General features: G+C 50.6%; 1 protein-coding gene across 13 annotated transcripts in view; it reads left to right on the plus strand.

Moving 5' to 3' along the window:
• Positions 1-23,364, plus strand: part of AKAP13 (A-kinase anchoring protein 13) — a 314,398-nt gene that overhangs the window by 265,518 nt on the left and 25,516 nt on the right. For 11 of the 13 annotated variants that reach the window (XM_029953026.1, XM_029953024.1, XM_029953029.1 and 8 more), the window contains 4 exons: positions 1,783-1,957; positions 16,453-16,520; positions 18,610-18,676; positions 22,440-22,575. In XM_029953026.1, coding sequence (XP_029808886.1) covers positions 1,783-1,957; positions 16,453-16,520; positions 18,610-18,676; positions 22,440-22,575 — 446 coding nt within the window. The remainder of the gene's footprint in view (positions 1-1,782; positions 1,958-16,452; positions 16,521-18,609; positions 18,677-22,439; positions 22,576-23,364) is intronic. The other 2 variants (XM_029953030.1, XM_029953036.1) reach the window with 1 other exon arrangement.

The following is a 23,364-nucleotide window of genomic DNA, read 5'->3' on the forward strand; positions in this document are numbered from 1 at the left end:
GTTAACCAAGCGTGTCTTAAGGAAGCAAGCAGCCTCGGCCCTCCCTCCTTCCCTTTCTCAACCAGTCCCTGGCTTCCTCTTACGGTTTCTCGAATGGCAGCTCGAAGCTGCTCGGCTCTGCCCCGCGGCATGCGCCCCTCCTTCTGTGAGAGCGCGCTTCCTGGCATGGGGGTCGGATCATGTCGGTAAAATGGGGCCGGTTTCACGAAGTACCCCTCATAACAGTGAGACTCACAGGACCCAAACATGGGGAGGTAAGAGCCTGACTTCTTTAAAGCCCTGAATTCTGCCAAACACAGAAGGAAACGGGGGGCGGGGGGGGTGCAGAGGTTGTTTTTGTTTTTATCCTTGGAAGAGCTAGTTTGGATGATTGAGAAGGATGAGGGTGTTATGTATTATTTATCCAGACTGGACGAGCCTGGTGAGGCCGGACAGCATGTTCGTGACCGCAGGGGAGTTTCTAGCTCCTGGAGCGCGCTGTAGCTTTCTTAAGCAAGAAGGCATATGCTTTTCGGTGTGCCATTGGCTCATGGAGAAGCCTGCCACCAAACGTAGTTAGGAGAGAAATTACTTGGAAAAAACTCCATTGCTATCAGTTGTTATTAGAATGTTATGCACGTACTTCAGCGATTGCTAATTTTCACTTAGAACAGTTTCCTGTTTTATGAAGTGAAGTAGTTTGTTTTTCTTCCTTTCTCATCCTCTTTTTTGTGGTTCTGAAGTGTAGCGATTCGGCGCCTCGATTTTTATGATCTGTATATCCTTAACCAAGGACTGTATGCGAATCAGACCCCAGTTCAGTAGCGTGGACGGTGCTGCATTAGGAAGTCAGATGGCCCGGGTGGTGATTCGGGCTGCCGAGCATTTGCTGTGTGACCTTCTGTGAGTCAACTAACTGCTCCAGCCCTTGGCAGCGGAGCATAGCGAAGAGAGATCTGGGTCTGGAGGGGGGCCGAGGTTGGCGGGGGGCCTCAACTCCAGTATTAAACACCCCTTCAAATGTGCAGTGGAGAGAATCACTTCCTTCACTGGGTGTAAGTGGCCCACTGGGATGCTTGACACGTAGTAGTTGCTCAGAGCTGTCGCTGGTGTGTGGGACCCTGACTTCTCGGGGGCACGGTGGGGGGCGGGGGAGGGGGGGAAGCGTGACACCCACCCGGCCTCCCTCTTGATTGTGGGATCAGGTGCAGTAACAGTATGCAGAGGCCTTGATGCCGGGTCTGAGGTGCTTAGTCGTTGGTCATGGTGGCTCGCTTCAGGGCACCTGTCCTGCAGGAATTATTTTAGAGTGCCTCAGCAGTATGTGTCTCTGTGGTGACATAAATACTTCGAGCTAGAGGCGGTCGGAGGGGAGCCCCCGCTGAAAGCTTTCTGCTGCCCCAGGCTGACCCGAGAAGGGCTGCCGTCCTTCCTGCCTTCTGCTTACAGCCAGCCCTCAGCTCGTGGCCTGCCACCTCCGTGGGCCGCGCTTGGGCGGAGGAGGGTTTGTGGCTGCCCCCCCGCCCCGCGTTCCTTCCCCTCCTCCAGCTCCAGAAGCCTCTTCCCGGTGTTGGTCCCGGGACAACAGCCGCTGACAACTGCCTAGCCCACCCGGTCTTCCCGAAGCATGTCTGATGTAGCTCGGATGCTTGCCACTCACAAAGCCGTTGCCCAGGACCTCGCTCCTGACTTCCGTCCCAGACACTCGCCTCCACCCACCCTTGACCACATGCCGTCCGGGTGCCTGGGTGAAAGGGGAAGGCCTCCTGACGTTAACTGACTCTTGGCCCCTTTCTTTGGCAGGAAAAGGAAAAAGAGAAAGAGAAAATCAAGGAGAAGGAGAAAGATTTGAAGGAGAAGGAGAAGGACAAGAAGACTATCAACGGGCACACGTTCAGCTCCATCCCTGTCGTGGGTCCCATCAGCTGCAGCCAGTGCGTGAAGCCTTTCACCAGCAAGGACGCCTACACTTGTGCAAGTAAGCGACACGCCCCTTCCTGTGAGCACAGCCCTGGGCTCGCCCCGGGCTTCCCACCCACCCACCCCGTATCCCCTCCCGGTGTCTGTGGACGATCGGCCGGTTGTGTGTTCCTTTAAATGTCAGGCAGGTCACCAGGTCTCCACGGAGAACCGAGAGCCTGTAGGTTTTGCAGTTCCTTACACGCCGTTCTGTTGCTCCAGAAGCCCGTGTCAGCATCAAACAGCCTTGGGGCCTGCAGCTCAGAAGCTGCACCACAGTCCCCGGTCAGGCCGTACGTGCTCATTTTTCATTCTGGTACTTACTGTGCTGTGTGCGTCATATCCAGTCATAGTGACTCCCGAGGGAAGGTCCTTTCGTGGGCAGAGACGTCCCACACTGACCTGCCGCTGACCTGCTCAGGACCGCCTTAAAGCCACGCCTGGGAACCGAGCCCGAGCCCGGTGCCTGGTTTGATCAGATACCCTGAGGCAGAGGGTGGCTGACTCGTTTCGTCCGGGCCCACGAGCAAGTATCTTAGACCCCGTGGGCTGCAGGGCCCGCACCTCTACTGAACCGCGCTGCGGTGCTAAAGCAGCCCCGGACCGTTCACAAGCCAGTGAGCGTGACTGCGTTCTGGCAAGCTCCGTTTACAGACAGGGACACTTGAATTTCGTGTCCTGAAGTCTTGGTCTTTATCTCAACCATTTAAAAATATAAATGCCATTTGTAGTTTATGGACCACACAAAGGTAGGCTACTAGTTGGATCTGGCAGAGACCCTGTTCTGCGGCACTATATTGTTGTTAGATGGATAGAAAGTAATAATATTTGCAGCACATACACCAAAGCAAGTGAGTGAGGCTGCTTGTGTCCAGAAGGGACCATTCTAGAGATGCAGTCACCCCAGGCCCAGCCCAGTCACCCAGAAGGCAGCGATGCTGAGCCCTGCGTTACACCTATAATGGATTCAGACAAACTAGTGACTAATTCAGATGCCAAGAAACACTTCTCAGACTCTGGTGTGCACGACTTTCTTGTTTCCGGTCATGTCTGTGGAATACCCCGAGGGACTTGTTACCCAGCTCATTATGAAGTTTGAAATTTTTCAAAGCGCATTTGAGCAGATTCAGAGCTACTGCAAACATGACCTCCACTCACTTGCCTTCTTGACGAGAAGGAGTGGAGTGAAGCCCGCACGCAGCCCGCAGCCCAGCTGTCCGCGCTACGGCGGCCGTGGCTTTCTGAACAACCAGCTTCACCGTCTCGTTCTTGGAGGAGGACTTCCGTCTGTACGTTGTACCCAGATGCTGTCTGCAGCCCTGTCGGTGGTCCTGCCCCACTTTTAAACACCACCACCACCTCACGGGAGGGGCTCCTCTAGAAATCTTTACGCGTCCTCGTGGGCGGACCCCACACACGCCTAGGTCTTCCTCCTCCGTGCGTGACTCACTGGGAAGCTGAGGGTTCCAGCAGTAGTGGTAAGTTTTATGTGACTTCCAGGAAACGAGGGGCTGCCACCATCTACCACTTCTGTGTGTTTGTTGTGGGGCCAGGGTTCTGTTAGGGTGCTTCCCTGGATGTCGGTGAACTTGGTACTGGGGTAACTTGGTCACCAAGCACCTTTTAGATGTTCATGCGTCATTACAATGTCTTTAGCCTACTCACATATGTTGTGTGTGTGTGTGTGTGTGTGTGTGTGTGTGTGTGCATCTATGTATCTGTGTGTATATATATGTATATGTGCATTCTATGTATGTGTGTGTGTATGTGTGTGTATGTATATGTGCATCTGTGTGTGTGTGTATACATATACATAATTATGTTTGTTTATTTTGAGAGACAGAAAGTCCCAAGAGCCTGTTTTGAGAGAGAGAAAGTTCCAAGCTGACAACACGGAGCCTGACACAGGGCTCAATGTCATGAACTATGAGATTGTGATCTAAGCTGATATCAAGAGTCAGACGCTTAACCGACTGTGCCACCCAGGCGCCCCCAGGGTATACATATTTAATGCAGGATTTTACACTTGTCCTGTACCGTACTTCTAAAGAGCTCATTCTAGGAATACGAGAAGTCAGATTGGCCGTTTTCTTGTGTGCTGGTCAGGTGTTCGTCTTACTGATGACACTGTCTCAGGCCAGTGGGTTTCGTGCAGGGATGTGTGTAAGTCTCTTTCTCATTGTATACTAGTTGGAACTGAATAGAACCTGTAAGTGCACTGCACTGAGCACCTGTGAGTCCCCACTCATCACAGCAGCTGGACATGAGCAGACGAGACGGGAGCCTCTGTCACACGCGCCCGCCCCCCCGTCCCCCCCCCCGTCCCCCCCCCGCAAGGTGCCCTTCCCTCTAGGACCCTCCAGTGTATCTAAGGGCTGAGTGAGGCACCACTAGGTCAGCCTGCTTACTAACTCCATTTCTCTTTGAAGTCAGCATAAACAAGAGCTGTAAACTCTTCCCCCTTGTCCCAAAGAAGCATTTTGTGCATCCCTCCTGCCAAGTGCCTGTTCTCCATTTGAGGAGCACTGGTCCCGGAGAAAACCGTAAGACCTCATGTTCTGTGGTCCACAGTATGAAATTGATATTCAAAGAACTTCATCAGTAAAGCAGACTAAACACCTGTTTTCTGCTATAAAACAAAAATGTTCAGTGTACTATATTAAAAAAAAAACAACAACAAACTAATCCTGCAGAAAGGGAAATCCCTGATGAAACTCCTAATCAGAGCAAGGAAGAGCCTCCATTTCACCCGGGGACAGAATGGGCGGCCCCAGGGTGCACGGTGGGGGCTGGGACTGAGACCCTGAGTGAAACCTGGAGCTTTAAAGCCTGTAGCGTCCGTAGTAGACCTAGAGAAACTCCACCTACTGGCCCTTCACAAGCAGCAAGGAGACATGCCTTCGCCCAGGGCTCTGGGTGAGACTTGTGCATTATAGATGAATCTGGGGTCCAAGTTCACACCATCCGTACCTTGAACTAAGATTTTACACAAGCGTTATAATGAAATCGTGACCTGAGAATGATAAAACACTAGGGAAGCTCAGCAGAAACAAATACAGAACCTAACCGTAGGGCCACAGATAAAACAGGCTTTTCACAGGAAGGAAAAAGTCCCATGAAGCCAAAGCTGAGCTCACGATAAAAAATAGACAGCAAGTAAGGAAGTTAGCAAGTACATAGGGGAAGATGTTGAGAACTATTCAGAAGTTAAAATGAATAGGATTTCTAATGCAGGAACAGAACAGAGCAACTAAGGTGTAGATGTGAAAAATAACCAACTAAAATTTCAGGAATAAAAAGAGCCCTGGAAGGATCTTCGTGGAGATTTTTCAGGTATTTCAGCATTCCGCATCACGAGTGGATTGTTAGGATTTCTGCTTGTTTATAAAGGAGGAAAATGACTTCCACCTTGTCACCTGCTGCAGTTAAGGGGGAGCTGGGTGAATATTCTAGAAACTCATTTGACTTCAGACTGAATTTATTCTTTATATTTTACTGTCGGTAATTATGCACTTGAGTTCCTTATCTTAAGTGAAATTCTTCAGCAAAGACCAGTTACCTGAACTCTGCAAGCACAGTGTTTGGTTTTATGATTCATTCAGAAGCCGCCCATCAACAAATATTTATTGAGCAGCAGTGTGTGCCCGGCCACTTTTGTTTTTTCCATTGAATACACTTGACGTGTGTAACACTGTGGAAATTGAAGGCGTGCTCACACAAGAATTTGATACATTCATATATCGTAACATGATTGCCACTGTTGCAATATTTGTCACCTCTGTTACATTACTTAATACCCCTTTCTAGCAGTTGGCATAAGGAGAGGCACCTTTCTCAAGATGCTTGTGAGAAGAGTTCTCAAAGTAGAATAACCTTGGGTAACTACCCACTGAAGCATGATTCGTAACGGGAGACCGTAAGGGCCCTCGATAGCCGTCAGCAGAATGTGGTAGGTTCATTGGATGGAATTTGGAGCTGGCGCTAAAGAGAACAGAGCAAGGGTCAGCCAGCTCCTTCTGTAGGGGAACTGGCGGAACGTGTGTGAGGCTTCGCAGTCTTTCGTGTGGCCGCTCGGCTCTGGCCCTGGACCGGCCCCAGGTGGCGATCGTGACCGAGTTCCCGTGAGGCTCAGCCCGCCAGGTGGTCAGTTTGCCACCGGGGTAGCTCTGCGGACACTAACAGGTCTCTAAGACGCTAGATACGTTGAAAAGGCAAGAAGTAGAACTGGCTGCATGAGCGAATTTACAGAAGACCAGTGAGCACTAATCGTTGATGTGAAAACGCAAGGATATTTAGGACATACCCCAAGCTGTTAACCGCTTAAAGAAAGAGACTGAGGGGGACTTCAGGTTTTATTTTATACTCTTAATTGAATTTTTTAGCAACTGTACTTCACATTATTTGTATGAGCGGTACTAAAATGCAGACCTTGGATCACTGATACTTTTCAAGGTTTTTCTGGCTGGCCCCTGGTCTCTGATGAAGGAGCAAAGTATGTTGATAGTTGATTCAAGAGCTCAATAGGTCAAGAGCGAAATGATTCCCAGAAAGCGGCGAGCGTAACAGAAGCCTGGGGCGTTCCCGGCAGCCCTGCCGGCAGCCCCAGCTTGGAGAAGCGCAGTGCCGTCGCTGCCAGACCCTCCGTCCTGCGGTGTGAGGTGACGCAGGGAAGTAGAAGGTCCAGGGACAGAAGAGATGGAAAGTCTGCTTTGAAGACCCACGAGCCTTGTTCATTGTGCTGTAGGAACAGGAAGAACCACTGGTGTACGGTCATAGTCGATGTCCCAGGGGGCGTGTGGCTCCTGCCGTGACTGGCTCCGGTCACCGTTGTTTGATGTAAATTCAGATCGGAAGAGGTGGTCTTGTTTATATGCAGCATCTGTTTTCTCTTCTACTGCCGTCGATTTTTGTACATACGTTCTCTCTAGGTTAAAACAGCTGACTTGTACCCTCCTTGGCTATATTAATTCTTAGTCTCCATTAGACTATGATGTCTCAGAGCTGAACGTGCGGCTGGCACGGGAGCGATCCGTCAGATAACAAACTTCTGTAACGTAAGAGAGTGCACCGCGGTCAGCCGCCGGCGCCCCACACCCATACATTTCCTGTTAGACACGAACAGAATTTGTCTTTCGCTGCGCTCTCCCCGCGAGGAAGCGTGGCAGGGCTTCCTGGGCTGGCTGTTGAGGCATTCACACTGTCGGTAGAGTGTATGCTAGAATTTCACCTGGAAATCGGGATCTGGGACACTTCTTGGAAACGTCCATGGCCCGAGGATAGCAGAGCAACCCATGAGGAATCCCTTGTGTGGGTTCTGGTCCTGGTGAGGAAAACTAAAGGTAGGAGGAGACTCATGGACATAACTTACCAGCCACGAGTCTGTGTAGTCATTAATAGTTTAACAGATAGGGCAGTGGTTTTCAGGATGTGTTTTGTGGACCTGTTTTGGAAATTCTGCAGATTTTATGTATATATGTGTATGTATACACACACATATATTTGTCTTTTAAACTAATTTTAAACCTGCATTAAAAATCCACATGCTAGGGACACCTGGGTGACTCAGTCACTTAAGCTTCCAACTTCAGCTCAGGCCATGATCTCATGCTTTGTGAGTTTGAGCCCCACATCAGGCTCCGTGGTAACATTGCAGAGCCTGCTTAGGATTCATTCATTCTCTCTCTCACTCAAAAAAAAAAAAAAAAAAAAACACCAATGCTCAAGAATATAACCAGATTTAACATCAGTGTACTAACTTTAGCTGTCGGTGTACCTGTTTACATTTTTCCTCTGCCTTTAACTAACTGAAGACTGTAATGTGATTGCAAAGAAAGCCATTTTTTTTAAACTGCTGATATTTGCATCTACTTACCTATGTGAATGAAGATATCCTCTATATTACGTATATAAAACTAAGTACAGGAGGAAATTAGATGCAAAGGAGTTAATGATGTGAATTTTAAATATCCTAGGCACCTCTCTGATTTCTGACTTGGGGACCCATGAAAGCAGCTTCTTTGTTTTCGTGTGTTGACTTTAAAAGTGAATGTTTAGATTGTAACTCAATCTGTCCTAAATATTATACATATCTGATGTATGTGACATCAGAGATATGACAGTCTTATACTTAAGACTTTTTAAAGTAGAAAACTGATAAAATACTAGATTGGCTACTAGTTTTACACTAACAGTGTTTCTAATGGGATGGGACTTTTCTGGATTGAACTTCTCTGGTTTAACTTGTAAACTTCAGTATTCAGTCACCTGAGGAGTCTGTTTCTTCTGGAAACAAGGTATTTGATGGAGTCCAGTGTGCCCTCACTAGAATCTTCTCTGTTGGGAGGGTGTGTCTGGGAGAGGGAGCATCAGAAGCCCCTCAGCCAGTGAGTATTTGATTTATGGTCTAACCAAAGTGTCGCAAGTAATCTTGGTGCTCTGCAAAAACAGAGGAAGAAGAGTGCTTGAAGTTTCAATGAGAAGAATCAGACAGCAGAAAGGAGCAGTTTGAAAGTTTCCTTCATGCACACCTAAGCTTTAAAAATGACGTGTAATTTGCACACCGGCCCTCCCCAGAAACCTCAGAACTCGGCACTGACTCTAGGGAAGTGTGGAAGTAGGCTCGGCGTTTGGTGCTGGCGTCCAGGTTTGTGTAGGGCAGTGTGCAGCCTGCCACTTAAAACAAAAAGGAGGGAGGAGGGAGCAGTATGTAGTCATTTTCCCAAGGGAGCAAAAGTAGTCGGCTGATTCTGTCCAGCTTCCCGAAGCAGAGCCTGCAGCAAACGTTCCTGTGTGTGGAGCACCATCTGTTATCTCAGCAGGAAGTGGAAAATATGAGTAATTTGGGGACTCGGAGTCCCTTTTCCCTTTTCTCCATCCCTTCCCGGGCTCAGGATCTTCCCAGGAGCCTCAGGAAACAGAGCATCCCTCTGGTTCATCACTTACCTCCCAGGAGCTTTCCATTTTGGTCTGACATAACCCTCTTTGCTGAGCCTCACCCCCCAGACGCCTGCTTAGTCGGCTCGGAGTCATGGTTCAGAAAGGTCAGCCACACCATCCACCGTGCAGAGGGATGATGGACGCTGGTCCTGATGGGCTCCAGTCTTCCGGATGGCATAGTCCCTCTGCGTGTGCATACTGAGCGGTTCGACTGGACAGAACATTTTAAAACATTATCACTTGCTTTTGACTCCGCTGAAGTACACCCAGACCAGCCTGCAGTCCACCCTAATTCTGGGTGAAAGCGTGAGCCCCTTTCTGGGGACTTGGTGGAAGTTGTCCTGATCACAGACATCGGAAACGGCAAGGAACAAAGCCTCCGTACACTTCTCCGTGGCCTGCTGGTGACGGGGAAAGAAGACCGACCTTGGAAGCAAGGACTTCAGGCCCCCTGCCAGGACTGCTTTCAAGTAATTTTCACTTCGGAGAAACCTGGCAGGTCTTTCTCCACCAAAATTCCCATCTCCTTTTAGGATTAGGTAACTTCAGTGGGGAAAGAGTGTCTTTCCAGGTCTCACTTCCTTGGCTCTGCAAAGCTCCCCTTGAGTCATAGGCTGTTGCCTCCAGCTGCCACAAATGCTTCGGTCTTTGGAACATGTGGTGGAGTCCTTCTGAGTAAGGAATTCATGATGTTTGGGTTTCGGATCTTGTCAGTGGTTCTGTTTTATTTGCTTTAAACAGATGTAAGATGATCTTGAGATTGTTGTTGATTTATTTTCTGTTGTGTTAGCAGCTTCTGAGTACTTTTGCAGTAGGTTGTTTCTCTTGATTAAAAAAATAAACAAGGGGATCAGCTGGAGTCGAAGTAGGGACCCTGAGAGTTCAGAACGCATGTGACGGGCAGATTTTATCTGGATTGCATCCAGGAAGACGGCTCTCTAGATGCCGGTTCCTGGCATGGAGGGTCCATCACTTATATGATGAAGTAAAAGAACTCTATTGTTTGGGGAAAAGGAAGGTAAAAAGAGCCTCAATAGCCAAGTCAGTTTTATTCAAGCAGAGCCCTTGAATTCTGTTCCATTTCTTGGTTTACCAGTGTTCTTCTGAAAACTGCTGTTATGTGAGCAGGTCAGCTGAGATGATGTGGCTCTTCTATGTGGCTTTCCTCTTGTTCCGTACATCAGCTCTGTGGTTTTTACACCAGCGACGGAGAACATTTTACGTGCCTTGCAGCTAATAAGCTCTGATCAGTCCAGACCACGGAGTTTCACACTCCCCAAAGACTTGAAACAAAAAAGTTGCAGAAAGCACTTTGGAGCTTGTATTTCTATACCGTCTCATACCTAAGTGGTTTTTTGTTGTTGTTGTTCTGTTGTTTTCATTGTTGCTCGTTTTGTTTCCTTGGTTAGGGTTGAAATGATAGGAAGAAGTTGCACATTTCTACCTTTACAGGTGACCCTTCAGCCTATTCCTTGAGAAGGATCCGAGAACTTTCTCGGGATCTGTGTCTGCTGGGCAGGACTCCTAGTCTGTTCACCGGGGATGATGAGTGGACTCAAGGGTGGGAAGTTCCCTCACCTCAGAGCTCAGCTTAGGAAGGTGAATCCTTCAGTGGTGCCTGGATGACTCAGTCACCTAAGTGTCCGACTTGAGCTCAGGTCATGATCTCACGGTTCATGGGTTCGAGCCCCCCGCATCGGGCTCTGTGCTGACAGCTAGCTCAGAGCCTGGAGCCTGCTTCGGATTCTGTGTCTCCCTCTCTATCTGACCCTCCCCAGCTCACTATCTGTCTATCTCTGACTCTCAAGAATAAAGCATTAAAAAAAGAAGAAGGCGAATCCTTGCTGTCATAGCACTCCTTGTGCCCGTGCTGTTCTGTGGTTTCTGCTCTGTTGGGCGTGGCCGTTGCTCTTACCCTTCTTTAAAACTGATTTTCTCAAGCTGGTCTCTCTGACAGGTAGTGTTTTGTTTTTCTGCTGAAAGAGAAACAAAGTATAGGATATAACAGTTCACCACAGACCATGGTGGTTGGTGGCAGAGGTTAGAAAAGAATGTATCAACAGATAGATGATATTTCCCAGTTCTGTGGGTTTTCCTTCATATTCTTTTGTTTGATGACTCCTGGTAGTGAAAAAAAATTTTTTGTTGTTGTTGAAGGCTGGGCTGTTTGCATTTAAGTTCAGAAGAATCTAATTAGGAGTCTGTTCTCCTAAACCACTGTGCCGAGACCTTTTTTTTTTAATAACTTTGAAAAATGAATGCATGTTGCTCACTGCTATTAGGAAGTCTTTTTTTTAAATAAATAAATAAAAGCCCAAATAATTCTTTGATCTCCCTAACAACATGATATGGTTTGTGGCAAAGAGCTTGACACGATTAGATTTGTCTTCGACTCTTGCGTTCTTGGTAATTGTCTGTTTTCCAAAACAGAGAGCAAGGTTTTAACCTCCTGCCTCTGGCTGATGTCCGTGGGCCAGAGCTCCTAAGTCACCCCCACATGCCACGAAAACAGGCTGTGAACGGAGCCCCGGACAAGTGGGTAACAAGCTGAGTGTGTTCCAAGTGGGAACTTGGGTGTGTTCTAGGACGTCCCTGCGCCAGTGACCACTCACTGAACCTCGAGGCCCCGTCACAGAGCACAGTAAAATCTCCACGGGGTGTGGGCTTGGGGCCTGACTCCGCTAACTAAGAAGGTGGGGGGAGTGGTGTTTTGTAGACGTACAGTCTCTTAGATCTGCTCTTACGGTGCGTCGGTTGGAGTTGCCTTCTAAATCTCAAACACTGGCCAGAGAAGTTGAATGTTGCCCAGGTCTGTTGACAGGAGATGGCGCCACCCCCTCCATGCTCGCTTCTGCTTCCCTCTTCCCTGGACGGAGCTGATCAGGGAGAGGGGAGCGGGCAGAGCGCACTTTGGAAACAAGCTGTGTCCCGGGATGCCGACCACCGGCCACTTGTAGATAAGAATCAGCGGCAGGTTCTCAGGCAAATCCCTCCTCCCTGTTGCCCTGAGATGCCAGAAACCTTAAGGATTTTCATTAAAGCAAAGAAGAAAATGCACTTTTGTAACTGGAATGGAAGTTACAATGGAATGAAACCGTACGATGTTACAGTGGAATGAAAAGCTGATTGAAAATCGCTTCTCATAGGGCACAAACAACTGTGATTGACTTTTTTTAAAGAATCAGGAAATGTTTTCAAGGAAACTCAAGGAACTTTGAAGGATATTAAAATGTGTTAGCACTGGGTTTTTATTTATTTTATTTTATTTTTCTTAATAATGTTTATTTATTTTTGAGAGAGAGAATGAGCGAGGAAGGGGCAGAGAGAGGAGACACAGAATCCGAAGTAGGCTCTAGGCTCTGAGCTGTCAGCACAGAGCCCAGCGTGGGGCTTGAACTCCCGATGAGATCATGACCTGAGCCAAAGTCAGACGCTTAACTGACTGAGCCACCCAGACACCGCTGGTTCTGTTTTTTTAAATATTAGTACGAGGTAGTACATTGATAATGTAACAACACCTGTGGACTCACCACTCAGCTGAAAAAGTACATTTTGTTATTTTGCTTCAGATTATTTTTCAGTTGTGAAGAAGTAAACCATGAAAGTTGAATCCCTCTCTCCTTTTTTCCCCCCTGCCTGATCCGGTGTCTGTCTCTTCCTCCCCAAGGACAAGCGCTGTCATGAATTCAGTGTATACGTAGTCTGTATTTTATCATTTTATCTTCTGTGTCAACAACAGTTAATTCTTTTTAGCTTACATAAATGGTCCCATACAGTGTATCTTATTCTGTAATTTGCTTTATTCTCCTCAACATTAGATCTGGGGAACCCAGAATACTGAAACAGATTTAATCTCAATCGCCGACTCGTAACTCTTAAATGGCGTTCTGTTTTATGAATCTATCAACTCTGTCCCACTACTAAGTCACTTGGGTCTTTTCTGATTTCTCTCTGTTATAAGCAGGGCTACAAGGCACTTCCCTGTGTGCCTGTATGTATCACCAGGCTGTCCACCAGGAAGGGAATTGCTAACTCATAAAGCAGGCACGTTGTCAACTAGACGGTGCCAACTGACTCTTCCAAAATGGAGGTGCCAGTTTCCAGATACCTGGGCAGGTGCTCAGAGTACCCCCGTCACTGCTTCCCACCTAGAATTGGCAGGCTGTTATTTGATCCAACCTGGTTGGATACGAAACGGTAATTCTCTGATTTCTGGCGAGATCAGGCCCCGTTTTGTGTTGTAAATGGCCTGTTCAGTCTGCACGGCGTTTCCTTCTTTGTCTTATTGTTCTGCTACGAGACTTTGACACTTTCAAGATCCTGTCGTTGCGTGTGGCAGTACATTTAATTGTATCTCAAAAAGTGTGGTTTTCCTTGTCCGTGACCTGGATTGTTAGTTTTCCCCATAGGCCAGTCCCTGCAGGTTTGCTTTTGTTTAATGAGAACGGAGCGAAGGAGAGGCCCTCCTGCACAGGACCGGCTGGGGCGGGAGGCAGGGATTGAGGAGGACGTGTGTGGAACACTTCAGCTGCGCAGGGATTTGTGAAAGACTGGGGAAGGATGGCCAGGGGAGCTCTGAAGCCTCTGCCCGGAAGACCTGGTGGCTCATGTGGGCCCTGGAACCGGGTTGGCCGCGTGCTCCCGGGCCTCTGCGAGCCAGGCCCGCTGAGTGAGGCTGGCGTGCGGGTGGGCGAACACGCCGGCCTCGCTGGGAAGGGACTGCGGGACTCGGCCTCTGCTGCTGTGCGGCCCTTCGTGCTGTGGGGCCAGCAGCTTGGAGCTCGCCTGCCTCCCTCTTCAGACACCTAGCGCTGCTGTGGGCCAGCGGCTGGGGATACGGATGCAGGCCCTTCAGGGAGCTTTCCGTCCAGTGGAAAGTGGGCCCTCGACGGCGCCGTGACGGAGGCACACGTGGGGAATCTCTCCTCGGGGGAGTCAGAGGACTTCGTAGACCTGAGTCCTGCCAGCCCAGTTGGGGAAGGGGACACAGTACAAAGCACCGTTTCCTATTCAGGGCTCACGGGCGTGGCCAGACACGGTGAGGGGCTGGACGGTCAAGCAGTGCATGGTGGCTGGCCCTTGTCAAGTCAAGTAAGAAGTAGGACGGGAAGCCATTGAAGAGTTTTCGGGAGATGAGAGGCAAAAACATTTAAATACAAACCAATAAAGCTCTATGGTCCAGCCTACCTCTTGCTTCTTTGGCCCTTCCTCCAACACGGTTGGCTGGAGAGGCGTAAAGTCTTCGCCCAACCTTCCCTGGGGTTTAGATCCTGGGTTAGGAGTTGCGTTGCATGATGGGAAGAAGGGCATAGCCCCATTGGCATCTCAGGAGTTATATGGATTTCTCTCTGTGATTCTGCTTTTTCTGTCAGTGGTAAAATGGCAATGTCTTTATCAAAATTGGTCTTGTTTTCAAGTCTCAGAGAACTGGACAAATTAACAAGGGCCAGTGGTTTCCGGTTCCTTAGTTAAACATCCTCAAAATGTTTTCTTTTACTGATTAGAATGAGTCATTCCCCAGGGGTCTCTTTCTGCAGAGGCCTCCCTATGCCCAGAACGGGGCATTGCTGAGAAATTCCGGCATTCCCGCTCAGGGTCTGTAACCTCTCTCTCACTGCCGACCTCTGGGGCAGCTTCGAGACTTACAAGGAGCTGGTCACAGACAAGGAGTGGATGCAGGTTATTCCCTTGCAGTCTCCTCCTGGGGAAGGACTCCTGCTCTTGTCTCAGTGGAGACAAGAATACAGTTTTGATGGAGTTAAAACCTTCCAGGTGGTTCCTCTTGTTGACACCCACAGAGCCTTCCTCAGGGAGGCCTCACCTCCCGCTGCCATCGTCTCTTCCTGTTTGTTAACATCAGAAAGGTGGCCAGACAGTGAATGTCCCATGGAGCGGAGCTGGTAGAGGTTAGCTTGATGGGGGACAGAGGCAGACCTAGGCGTGAAAGGCCTAGAATACAGCCTCTCTCCCCACACCCCCGCCAGGACTGCAGATTAGTTCCAACTCTGGCCCATCCAACTCTGGGCTGGCTCCCAGTAGCCTCTCGTGTGGCCCATCCAACTCTGGGCTGGCTCCCGGTAGCCTCTCGTGTGGCGGTCGCCTCTGTCCGGGCCACACTGACTTTGCCCTGAGGGGTGGTCGTTACTGGGAATTCACGTGACATAGAAGTTGAAATCTCAGACTGTCCCGCGGGATTTACTGTGAAAAATTATCATCTTCAAGAGATATAACCTGAAGAGTCTTATGGAATAACAGACTGAAGGAACTTGGGGAGAAATGTGGACCCTCCTTTGATTTGTTAGATGGGGGAACTGAGGCCCTGAGACCAGACTAATGCATGAGCAGAGCCATGGCCTGAACCAAACGTGGTTCCGTAGCGGTTCGTCCTGTGCGCCCTTCCTGCCCATCCGTGGGTGTTTCACATCCTGTAATCAGCGGTGTATCGGGCACTCTGTTTGGAAAAAGAGGCCTAGTAGGTTCGGAAGCAGACATTGGAATTGGTGCCATGAGCGAGGCACTGTGGTAGGGAGACTTAAAGGGCCACAGCAGCAGACGAGGGTCCCGCCCGAGGGGAGCCCCCATGGAGGAGGAAACCACAAGCGCCTCACAGTGCAGTGTGGCTGCTGGTATCGAGAAAGGGACCCCTGAGCCAGTGGGTGTGGCCGTGGGGGCCTGGGGTCCTGCTTTCCCCAGAGCCACACATCTGTGCCAGGAGAGCGCCTCGGCCCACGGCGAGTGGGTTCACACGGGCAGGACCCGTGCTTCCTGAGTCGACCCGTGCTTCCTGAGTCGACCCGTGAAGCGTTGCCTGGCGAATGGTGTCTGGTTCTCTTCTCAGGGAGCCATCCCCTGGACAGGCTCTCATCACGGTGTCCCCGCAGACGGCTCTCGGGCCCCCGGCACAGTTGTGTTTCATGACCTCAGGGCAGGAGGAGCTGACCTGCTGAGGCCCGGAGGACTGGGTTTTTACATCAGTGGCTTTGGAGCCACGGGAGTCAGAAAGAAGGGTTGAGGTGTGTGTCCTTGGCGGGTGTGGACGCTGCCCAGTCTTTCCAGAACCCATCTCCCACCGCTCCTGAGGCGGACACGGCTTCCCAGGGGTGGTTCTGATGGCCTGCCTCCTGCATCACCTGACTCAGGCTGGGTCGTGTGAAGCACGGGGCGGTTAAGATCCCAAGTAGAAGGGCATGAACAGCTGGACTCTCAGGGTCACGCTCCGCTTTTGACGCAGCCACACGGACCCCCACTCCCGGCGAGGGGCTCTGCTGGTCGACTTGTTTGTGCCTTAGGCTTTACTTGCCGACGGCAGATGCTTTTGCTTTTCGTTTTGGTAACCTCCGTGCTTCCTGCCTGAGCGGCTCCAGACCATAGATTCCGTTAATCAGAAATCACATCTGCTGTCATTTCTCCCCCTCCACGTGACATCACACGCCTGCCTTCTGGAAGAGGGGACCGCAGGCTGCCGTTTCGGTTAGAGCCACATTCTGACGTGCAAGCTGACTTCTCCCGGGAGTCCCCGGGCTGCAGAATCGGAGATCTGTCTGCTCGAGGTCACCTTGGACTCTGCTTGTTTTTCAGGTTGCAGTGCTTTCGTCCATAAAGGCTGCAGGGAGAGTCTGGCCTCCTGTGCGAAGGTCAAGATGAAGGTAAGACATTTCTGGCCAAACTGGTCCTCAGGGTCAGGAGAGTCCAGGTTGTGGTGTTTGTTTGTTATAATCATTTGACACCTACCCTGAGCCCAGAATCACCAAACTATAGTTTTTCTCTAACGTGACTGAGTCTCTTCTTCATCAACACGCTCGGGAACCTGTGGCTTTCAGAACTCCGTGTTAAATACACCCATCTCTGTGGTGCGAATGTCTGTGTGTTGTTGTTATGGTGGTTTTCTTCTGAACCGTGGATGCAGGCCTGCCCCGACGGTCACACACCTGGCTTCCTCCTGGGTGCCATTCAGGCGCCCTGACCTCCTGGGGAGCCAGGGGGATGGGGTGGCTAGGGTTTGGCGGAGCCTGCCCGGCGGTACTTGAGTCCACAGGGCACAGCGTGGTTGGCTCTGGGCACAAGACGCAAGGATGGGGAGCGGCAGGCGTGTGGTAGCACCTGCTCTGGGAACGCACACTGAGCGATGATGGGCGCTGCTCCTCAGGTGGCCCTTCAGGAGAGCGGGTGTCGGGCACACCCCTGGGTAGCCTCTGTGGTTTCCGGTGTTCTGGTCACCCAGAAATCGGTGTCCTTTTGTTCCTTGTCGAAGGGTGCCCTCCAGCTGCCGCCCCAGTCACCAGACATTTGTCTAGTGCGGTGGCCTCACACTGGAGTGCACGTCCTGTGTGGGGGGCTTGTTACAAGGCCACCTACTGCGCCCACTCCCAGAGCGGCGTGTTCTGGGCCGGTCTTGGGAATTGGAATTTCTGGCAAGTTCTCAGATGGTGCGGGTGCTGCTAGCCTGAACTAATGTAAAAATGATAGACTTCTGAACCCCAGGGCTTACCAGCCCATGGATGTAAATTCGTTTGACTCTTGATATATATCTTTTTTTCAGTCATTGCAGTATTTAAAAAAAACATTTCATATCAATTTGGATTTCTAATTTCTCCTTCAAGAATTGGAAGATCTCACAACCCTGGATGTTTCCTCTCACTCAGAATTCCCGATTTTCAGCTTGCTCGTTTTCCTTTTCTCCATGGTACTTCCCCCCTTCTCAGGGTGTGTCTTTAACAGCTAGTATTTTTTACTACGTTGATTTTACATGGTCTGCACCTCCCCTGGCTAAAACGTAAGCACCAGACTTGCTGAGCAGTCTGAAGTCAGGAATGTTTGATGTCTTGATCGATCCTAAGCATCTAGAATGGTGTCTGGTGTCTGGGTCCCTAAACGCTGGGGACGTGGATGGGGTTAGTCCCCGGGGGCCGAGTGGCTGCCGCGTCCTCCGCCGGAGGTGCAGGTTCCCTCTCCCACCTCATCTCTGCCATTTATTTGCTGCCTGCCTGACCCCACAGGCATGGGGCTTGTGACCTCTGACCAGACTTAGCGCTGTTGGGGGTGTACTAGGTTCTGGTGATGGAAATGCAGCATCTCCCCTAGAACGGAATGCACCCTAAAAGGGGGGAGTCCCATTTTTAATTTGGAAACAGCCTGTTTCCAGTAATGATTATCTCAGGGTAATTAGTGCAGTCTGCACGTTCTCACACAGAGGGTTTCTGTCCGATGCTACAGCAGAAGCCTCCACTAAAATGAGTACTTCGCCTGCGACTTAGCTAGCACCTTACCACTGCCCATCCCTGGAGAGAGAGAACAGGGCACAGAAGCCGCTCCTAGGGAACCAGCGTTCTCGTGGGGAAGATGGTGAGCAGGCGGTGGCCTCAGGGGAGGGAACGTCCCCGAGGAGGCCTATGCGGGATTCTCCGGCTGCCGGCCGCCGCCTGTCTCCTTGGGAGAGGAGGGGAGAGAAGGTGCTTCTGGCTTCACCAGGAGGTGGTTCTCGCGTGCTCCCGAGTAGCAGGATGCCCCGTGGTGAAGGCCCGAGGACGTTCTGGGCAGGAGAGGCAGGCTCTGTGGGGCCCCGGCCCTGGGGGGGTCCCCAGGAGAGCCGGTGGGGTGACAGGCAGGATGCTGCGGACCGTCGGCCAGGACCCAGGCTGGCGCTCTCCCTGCCTGGGCTTCTTGGAGTCTTGACAGAAGAGAAGTCGTGGACACAGCCTTCATCTACTTATTTATTTCCTTTTCCTTTTCTTCCAGCAGCCCAAGGCCAGCCTGCAGGCACACGACACGTCTTCGCTGCCCACGGTCATCATGAGAAGCAAGCGTAAGTGACTCCGGCCTCCTCTCTTCCAGCGCTTTTTTGACTCTCTGGTTCAGGGCTTGAGCCTACTTTTGTGATATTCATTTGTCCCTCTTAATCAAGATTTTAGTGTTTGTTTTTCGATAAGTCAAAGAAGGTTGTAGGTTCACTGACCAGAAGCTTAATGTTCTGTCTTAGAAGACTCTAGAAGGGTGTGTGTATTCACTTAAAAGGCAGCCCTGTGTCCGTGTGTTGAAGCGGGTGACCCCGCGCATCTCAATCCCTCTTCCGAGGGTTCACACCTCCACTTGTGTTGAGCCTCACAGCTGCACGAAGAACCTGAGACCTGGCTGATTAAACTGGGAAGTTAAGTAAAGCGTTCTCTTTCCCCGAGGACTTGAGGTGGCACAGGAAGCCCGCGATGGCCCCCACCCACGTCGTGCCGCTTCGCCAGCCTGTGCCAGGCTCCACCCTGGTCTGACTTCGTGTCCTCCCTCCCTCCCTTCCCCTCCCTCATTCCCGTCCCTCCTTAGCACCCACCGTAGTGACTTAACACACGTCTCTTTACAGTCAGCTCTGTTGTTCCACTTCTGTCTCCGGAAATGTCTCCTCCTGTTTCGTGTGTTGAATTTATATTAGATAAGACTTAACACTTATTCATCCTTTCCCCCCATCTGTCACTTTGAGGTCTGTGTGCGTGGTTCAGTATAAGCTGGCTCAGATGCTGCCTGTGTCCTTTCACAAACCTGCTCCCCGCTGTCATTGTCAGCCCCCCAGAGATGGCGCTCTCCGTCCCTTCCAACTACACCCAAGTGACGCATCTCCGACTGCCACCTTCATTGGCCCTACGGACACCTGTTGGGATGTCCCGCAAGGCAGTGTTTCTCAAAGTGTAGTTTCTGGTTCTGTGGGCCCCACCCAGCCCTCCTGCACCCGAAGTTCCAGGGCTGGAGCCCCGCAGTCGGAGCTCTCCTGGGTCCTCGCACCCTCAGGCCTGAGAACCCTGCCACACAGCTGGTCACTCTGAATTCCTCCAGGCGATGGTGAACTCCCTCTAGGGAGAAGTTTCGCCAGACTCACCCCCACTCTCGTCAGCGATCCAGCCCGCTCCAGCACCTTTGCCCAGCCTGGTGTTCCTCAACTTTTTCCCCGGGACATGATCCCTCACTTCAGAAATCTGTTGGCTTTCACATCAGATAAAAAGTGTACCCGTCACAGGCCAGGTTGTGTGTGTCACCTCCGACCCCACAAGTATTCTTATTCCTGTCTTAACCCCCACTGACGAGTGTGACGTAAGAGTGCGGACAGTGGATCCCAGCCGTATGGGTCGGGGCCCCACGCTGCCACTTAATAGCCATGTGACCTTGGTCACATACTGCATCCCACTCCGAACGTCATCAGAATGGGTGACGGTGGTCGTCAGGTTTAAGTGAGACCACACCTATAGAGTACTTAATGGTAGGCTCCTTCCGTGTTAGCTGTGGCTCCTGTCCCCTGCGCTGCAAAGAGGGAAACTGAGGCTCAGAGATAGTAAGTCACTTACCTGAGTGGAGTAGGGGTTGGTTTCAAACAGGAGAAATTATCATTTTCACCCCGCGCCCCCCCCCCCGTGCTGTCCTTTAAAAACAAAATTATTCTTGGGGTGCCTGGCTGGCTCAGTCAGTGCAAGTCTTGATTTGGGGGTTGTGAGTTCAAGCCCCATATTGGGTGTAGAGTTACATAAAAATTTGGGGGGGGGTGCGCCTGGGTTGCTCAGTCGGTTAAGTGTCTGACTTTGCCTCAGGTCATGATCTCACAGTTCATGGGTTCGAGCTCTGTGCTAATAACAGCTCAGAGCCTGGAGCCTGCTTCCCATCCTGAATTAAACACAGGTGTTCTCCGTCACTTTTAGAGTTCTGCATAGTGGGACCTCACTCAGCTTCTCCAGTCCTGTCTGCTGATTCTTTACATACAGCTTGTTCCTTTCTCTTCTGCGGGTTCCCTCCTTTTCACATTCGTGCTACGTGATTACTTCCTTCACACAGCTCTCCTCGTCTGCGTCCTCCCTTCCTCCCAGCCCGTCCACCTCCTTCCCGCTCTTCACGAGCCGGTGTTTGCTCCTCCGTCAGGTTTTACCCGCCCGCTGACGTCCCTCCAGCCGAGGCTGCGCCCTGGGCTCTGGCACGCTTGGGCGTAATCCCAGCTTCTCTGTGGGGGCACGGCCCACATCTCCCTGCTCATGTGCTTCCTGCAGGAAGGGTCTGGTTGGTAGCATGTTTCTGGCGCTTTATTGTATCACCTTCTTCTAAATAGAATTTGAATTGGAAATTAATGCTTTTATTGGTGTTGATTAAGTCAGAGACATCCTGAAATACCATGAAGTCAAAACAGCTGCCCCAGTAGGAGTTCCTCCGGCTCCTGGTGCTCCTGGGGACACGGATAACACAGCTCGCGTCGGGGGCAGGAGCTCAGTTGCCGGGGAGAAATCACTTGTTAACCCAAATGCTGCCGTGTCCCTTGAGCGTGACGAGAGCTCCGGTGTCCTCTCTGGTCGCGTTCAGGGGGAACACGCAGTAGGAGAGCAGCCTGGCTGTGTGGGGTTAATCATAGGCTGTTTTACCCTGCTGGGAATTAAAGGAACTGGTCAAAATCTGGGTTCTCAAAAGGGGTGCAGAAGAATCGCTCGGGGAGCTCGTAAAGCGTGTGGCGTCCCAGGTGCCAGCCCTGAGGACGGACGGGCAGGGGGTTTGCAGTCAGACGGGCACCCCAGAGCTGCAGGAGAGGCACCCCCAAAGGACACTGGCTGCCTAGCTCTGTGGTTCCTTGTATCCAAAAATTCTTTCAGTTTTATTTTATGTTCCTTTGAATTATTCTGTTTTTCTTTTAATTTAATTCAATTTTGTTTAAATTTATTTTCCTTTGAGTTACTTTCTCTGTTTATCACTGATACCACATAGTCTTTATCCCAATTTCCTGATCTCCACCCCACCCACACCTAACCACTCTTCTTAGTTTTACATATTTATCTTCTTCAACTTTCTTTATTGAAATAAAGCAAACACCAATTTGGGTTATTTTTTTATTTAATAATTTGGGTGAATCTTTAAAAAAATGTTTTTCAACATTTACTCATTTTTGAGAGGCCAAGACAGAGCGTGAGTGAGGGAGACACCGAGTCCGAGCAGGCTTCAGGCTCTGAGCTGCCAGCACAGAGCCCAGCGTGGGGCTTGAATCCATGAACCGGGAGATCATGACCTGAGCCAAAGTTGGGCACTTAACCGACTGAGCCCCCCAGGCGCCCTAGTGTTTTTCTTTGTTTTTGTTTTTTTTTTTTTCCAAACGTGAGAGTCTGTTGTGCAACTTCGTTTTGCACCTTGATTTTTTCCCCCATTGCGATATTATCTTAGAGATCTGTGTTGGGTCATGGAGGCTGTCCTCATTTTTTCAAAATGACATCATATTCTAGCATATGATGTGCCATCATGTATGAATCTTCTCTTGATACTCGTTTTGAAGTCTTCTCTAGTATTCCGCTTTTGTCACTAGTGCTGCGTCGGATAACTGTGGGCATACATCATCTCAGATGTCTTCCAGAGTGGGGTGCCCTGAAATGGAGTTAGGACCAAGGGGCATAGGCGTTTGCCGTTTCACTGGGTACTGTTGGCTGGCCTAGAGTTTCTGCACACATTTGCGCTCCCAGGGCAGACTGTTCTGGAGACGTGGGCTTCTCTTTGGCACAGGCCAGAGGAGGCCGTCCTGGCCAGCTCGGAACCGCGTGCTTCAGTCTGCGCCCTCTCTTCCTCCGCAGCCTCCCAGCCCAAGGAGCGCCCCCGGTCCGCGGTCCTCCTGGTGGATGAGACCACGGCCGCTCCCATGTTTGCCAGTCGGCGGTCCCAGCAGCCGGTCTCCCTCTCCAAGAGCGTCTCCATACAGAACATTGCGGGGTAAGTGGGGGGTTAAACACAGCACGGCTGACATCTAGGTGACGAGAGCGTAATAATCCTATCATTGGACAAAAAGATTCTTGTTAGAAAAACAGTGGTGTAAAGCGGTGATTTGGTGCATGACCGGTATACGGATGAGAGTGGGGATGACATTTGGGCGCCGTCCTGACCGCCATTTTGTATCAGGGGTCCCCTGTCGGCCCGTTCGTCCGATGCTCTGTGCACGGCCCGCCTCGCTTTAAGGAACCTGGGTTATAAAGGGAAGGTTTTTAGATCAAAACAAGAAGTGGAAATGGGGGAGTAGGTGGGAGGGGAAATGATTTCCTTCTTATTTTTCTCTTATAGCCACTTAAATTTTCACATATTACACTTTTTGGTTGGTCAGATGAACCTGGTATTTTTGCTTCTCTTTAAATCTCTTTTCTGTCCTTGCATCTTGACTCTTAAGTCCGTTCCATGGGACTGAAAAATGGGCCAGTTATGACTGTGAGGTCCCCACTCACTCAACTCATTTGCACTGAGTTCTTCTGTGGTCCCTGCTAACGTTGCTCTGGCCCCTGCCCGTGCAGGCCCCGGCTGTCGCGGGGTTGGCATAGGACCGGTGATGATGTCACTGGCTGCTTTGGGTAATAAGACTCCTCCGTCCCCACCAAACAAAGAAATCATCTCAAATGTAGGACTCCGAACATCTCTTGCATCTCTCCTAACCCAGGCTAGGGCAAATTCTTAACTAAAGGATGCACATCTTCTTTTGTCTCTATTTCCTAATCTCTGTGCTGGCTTGTGTTT

This window comes from Suricata suricatta, chromosome 9 (genome assembly GCF_006229205.1).
Source record: "Suricata suricatta isolate VVHF042 chromosome 9, meerkat_22Aug2017_6uvM2_HiC, whole genome shotgun sequence".
Classification (NCBI taxonomy): Eukaryota; Metazoa; Chordata; class Mammalia; order Carnivora; family Herpestidae; genus Suricata; species Suricata suricatta.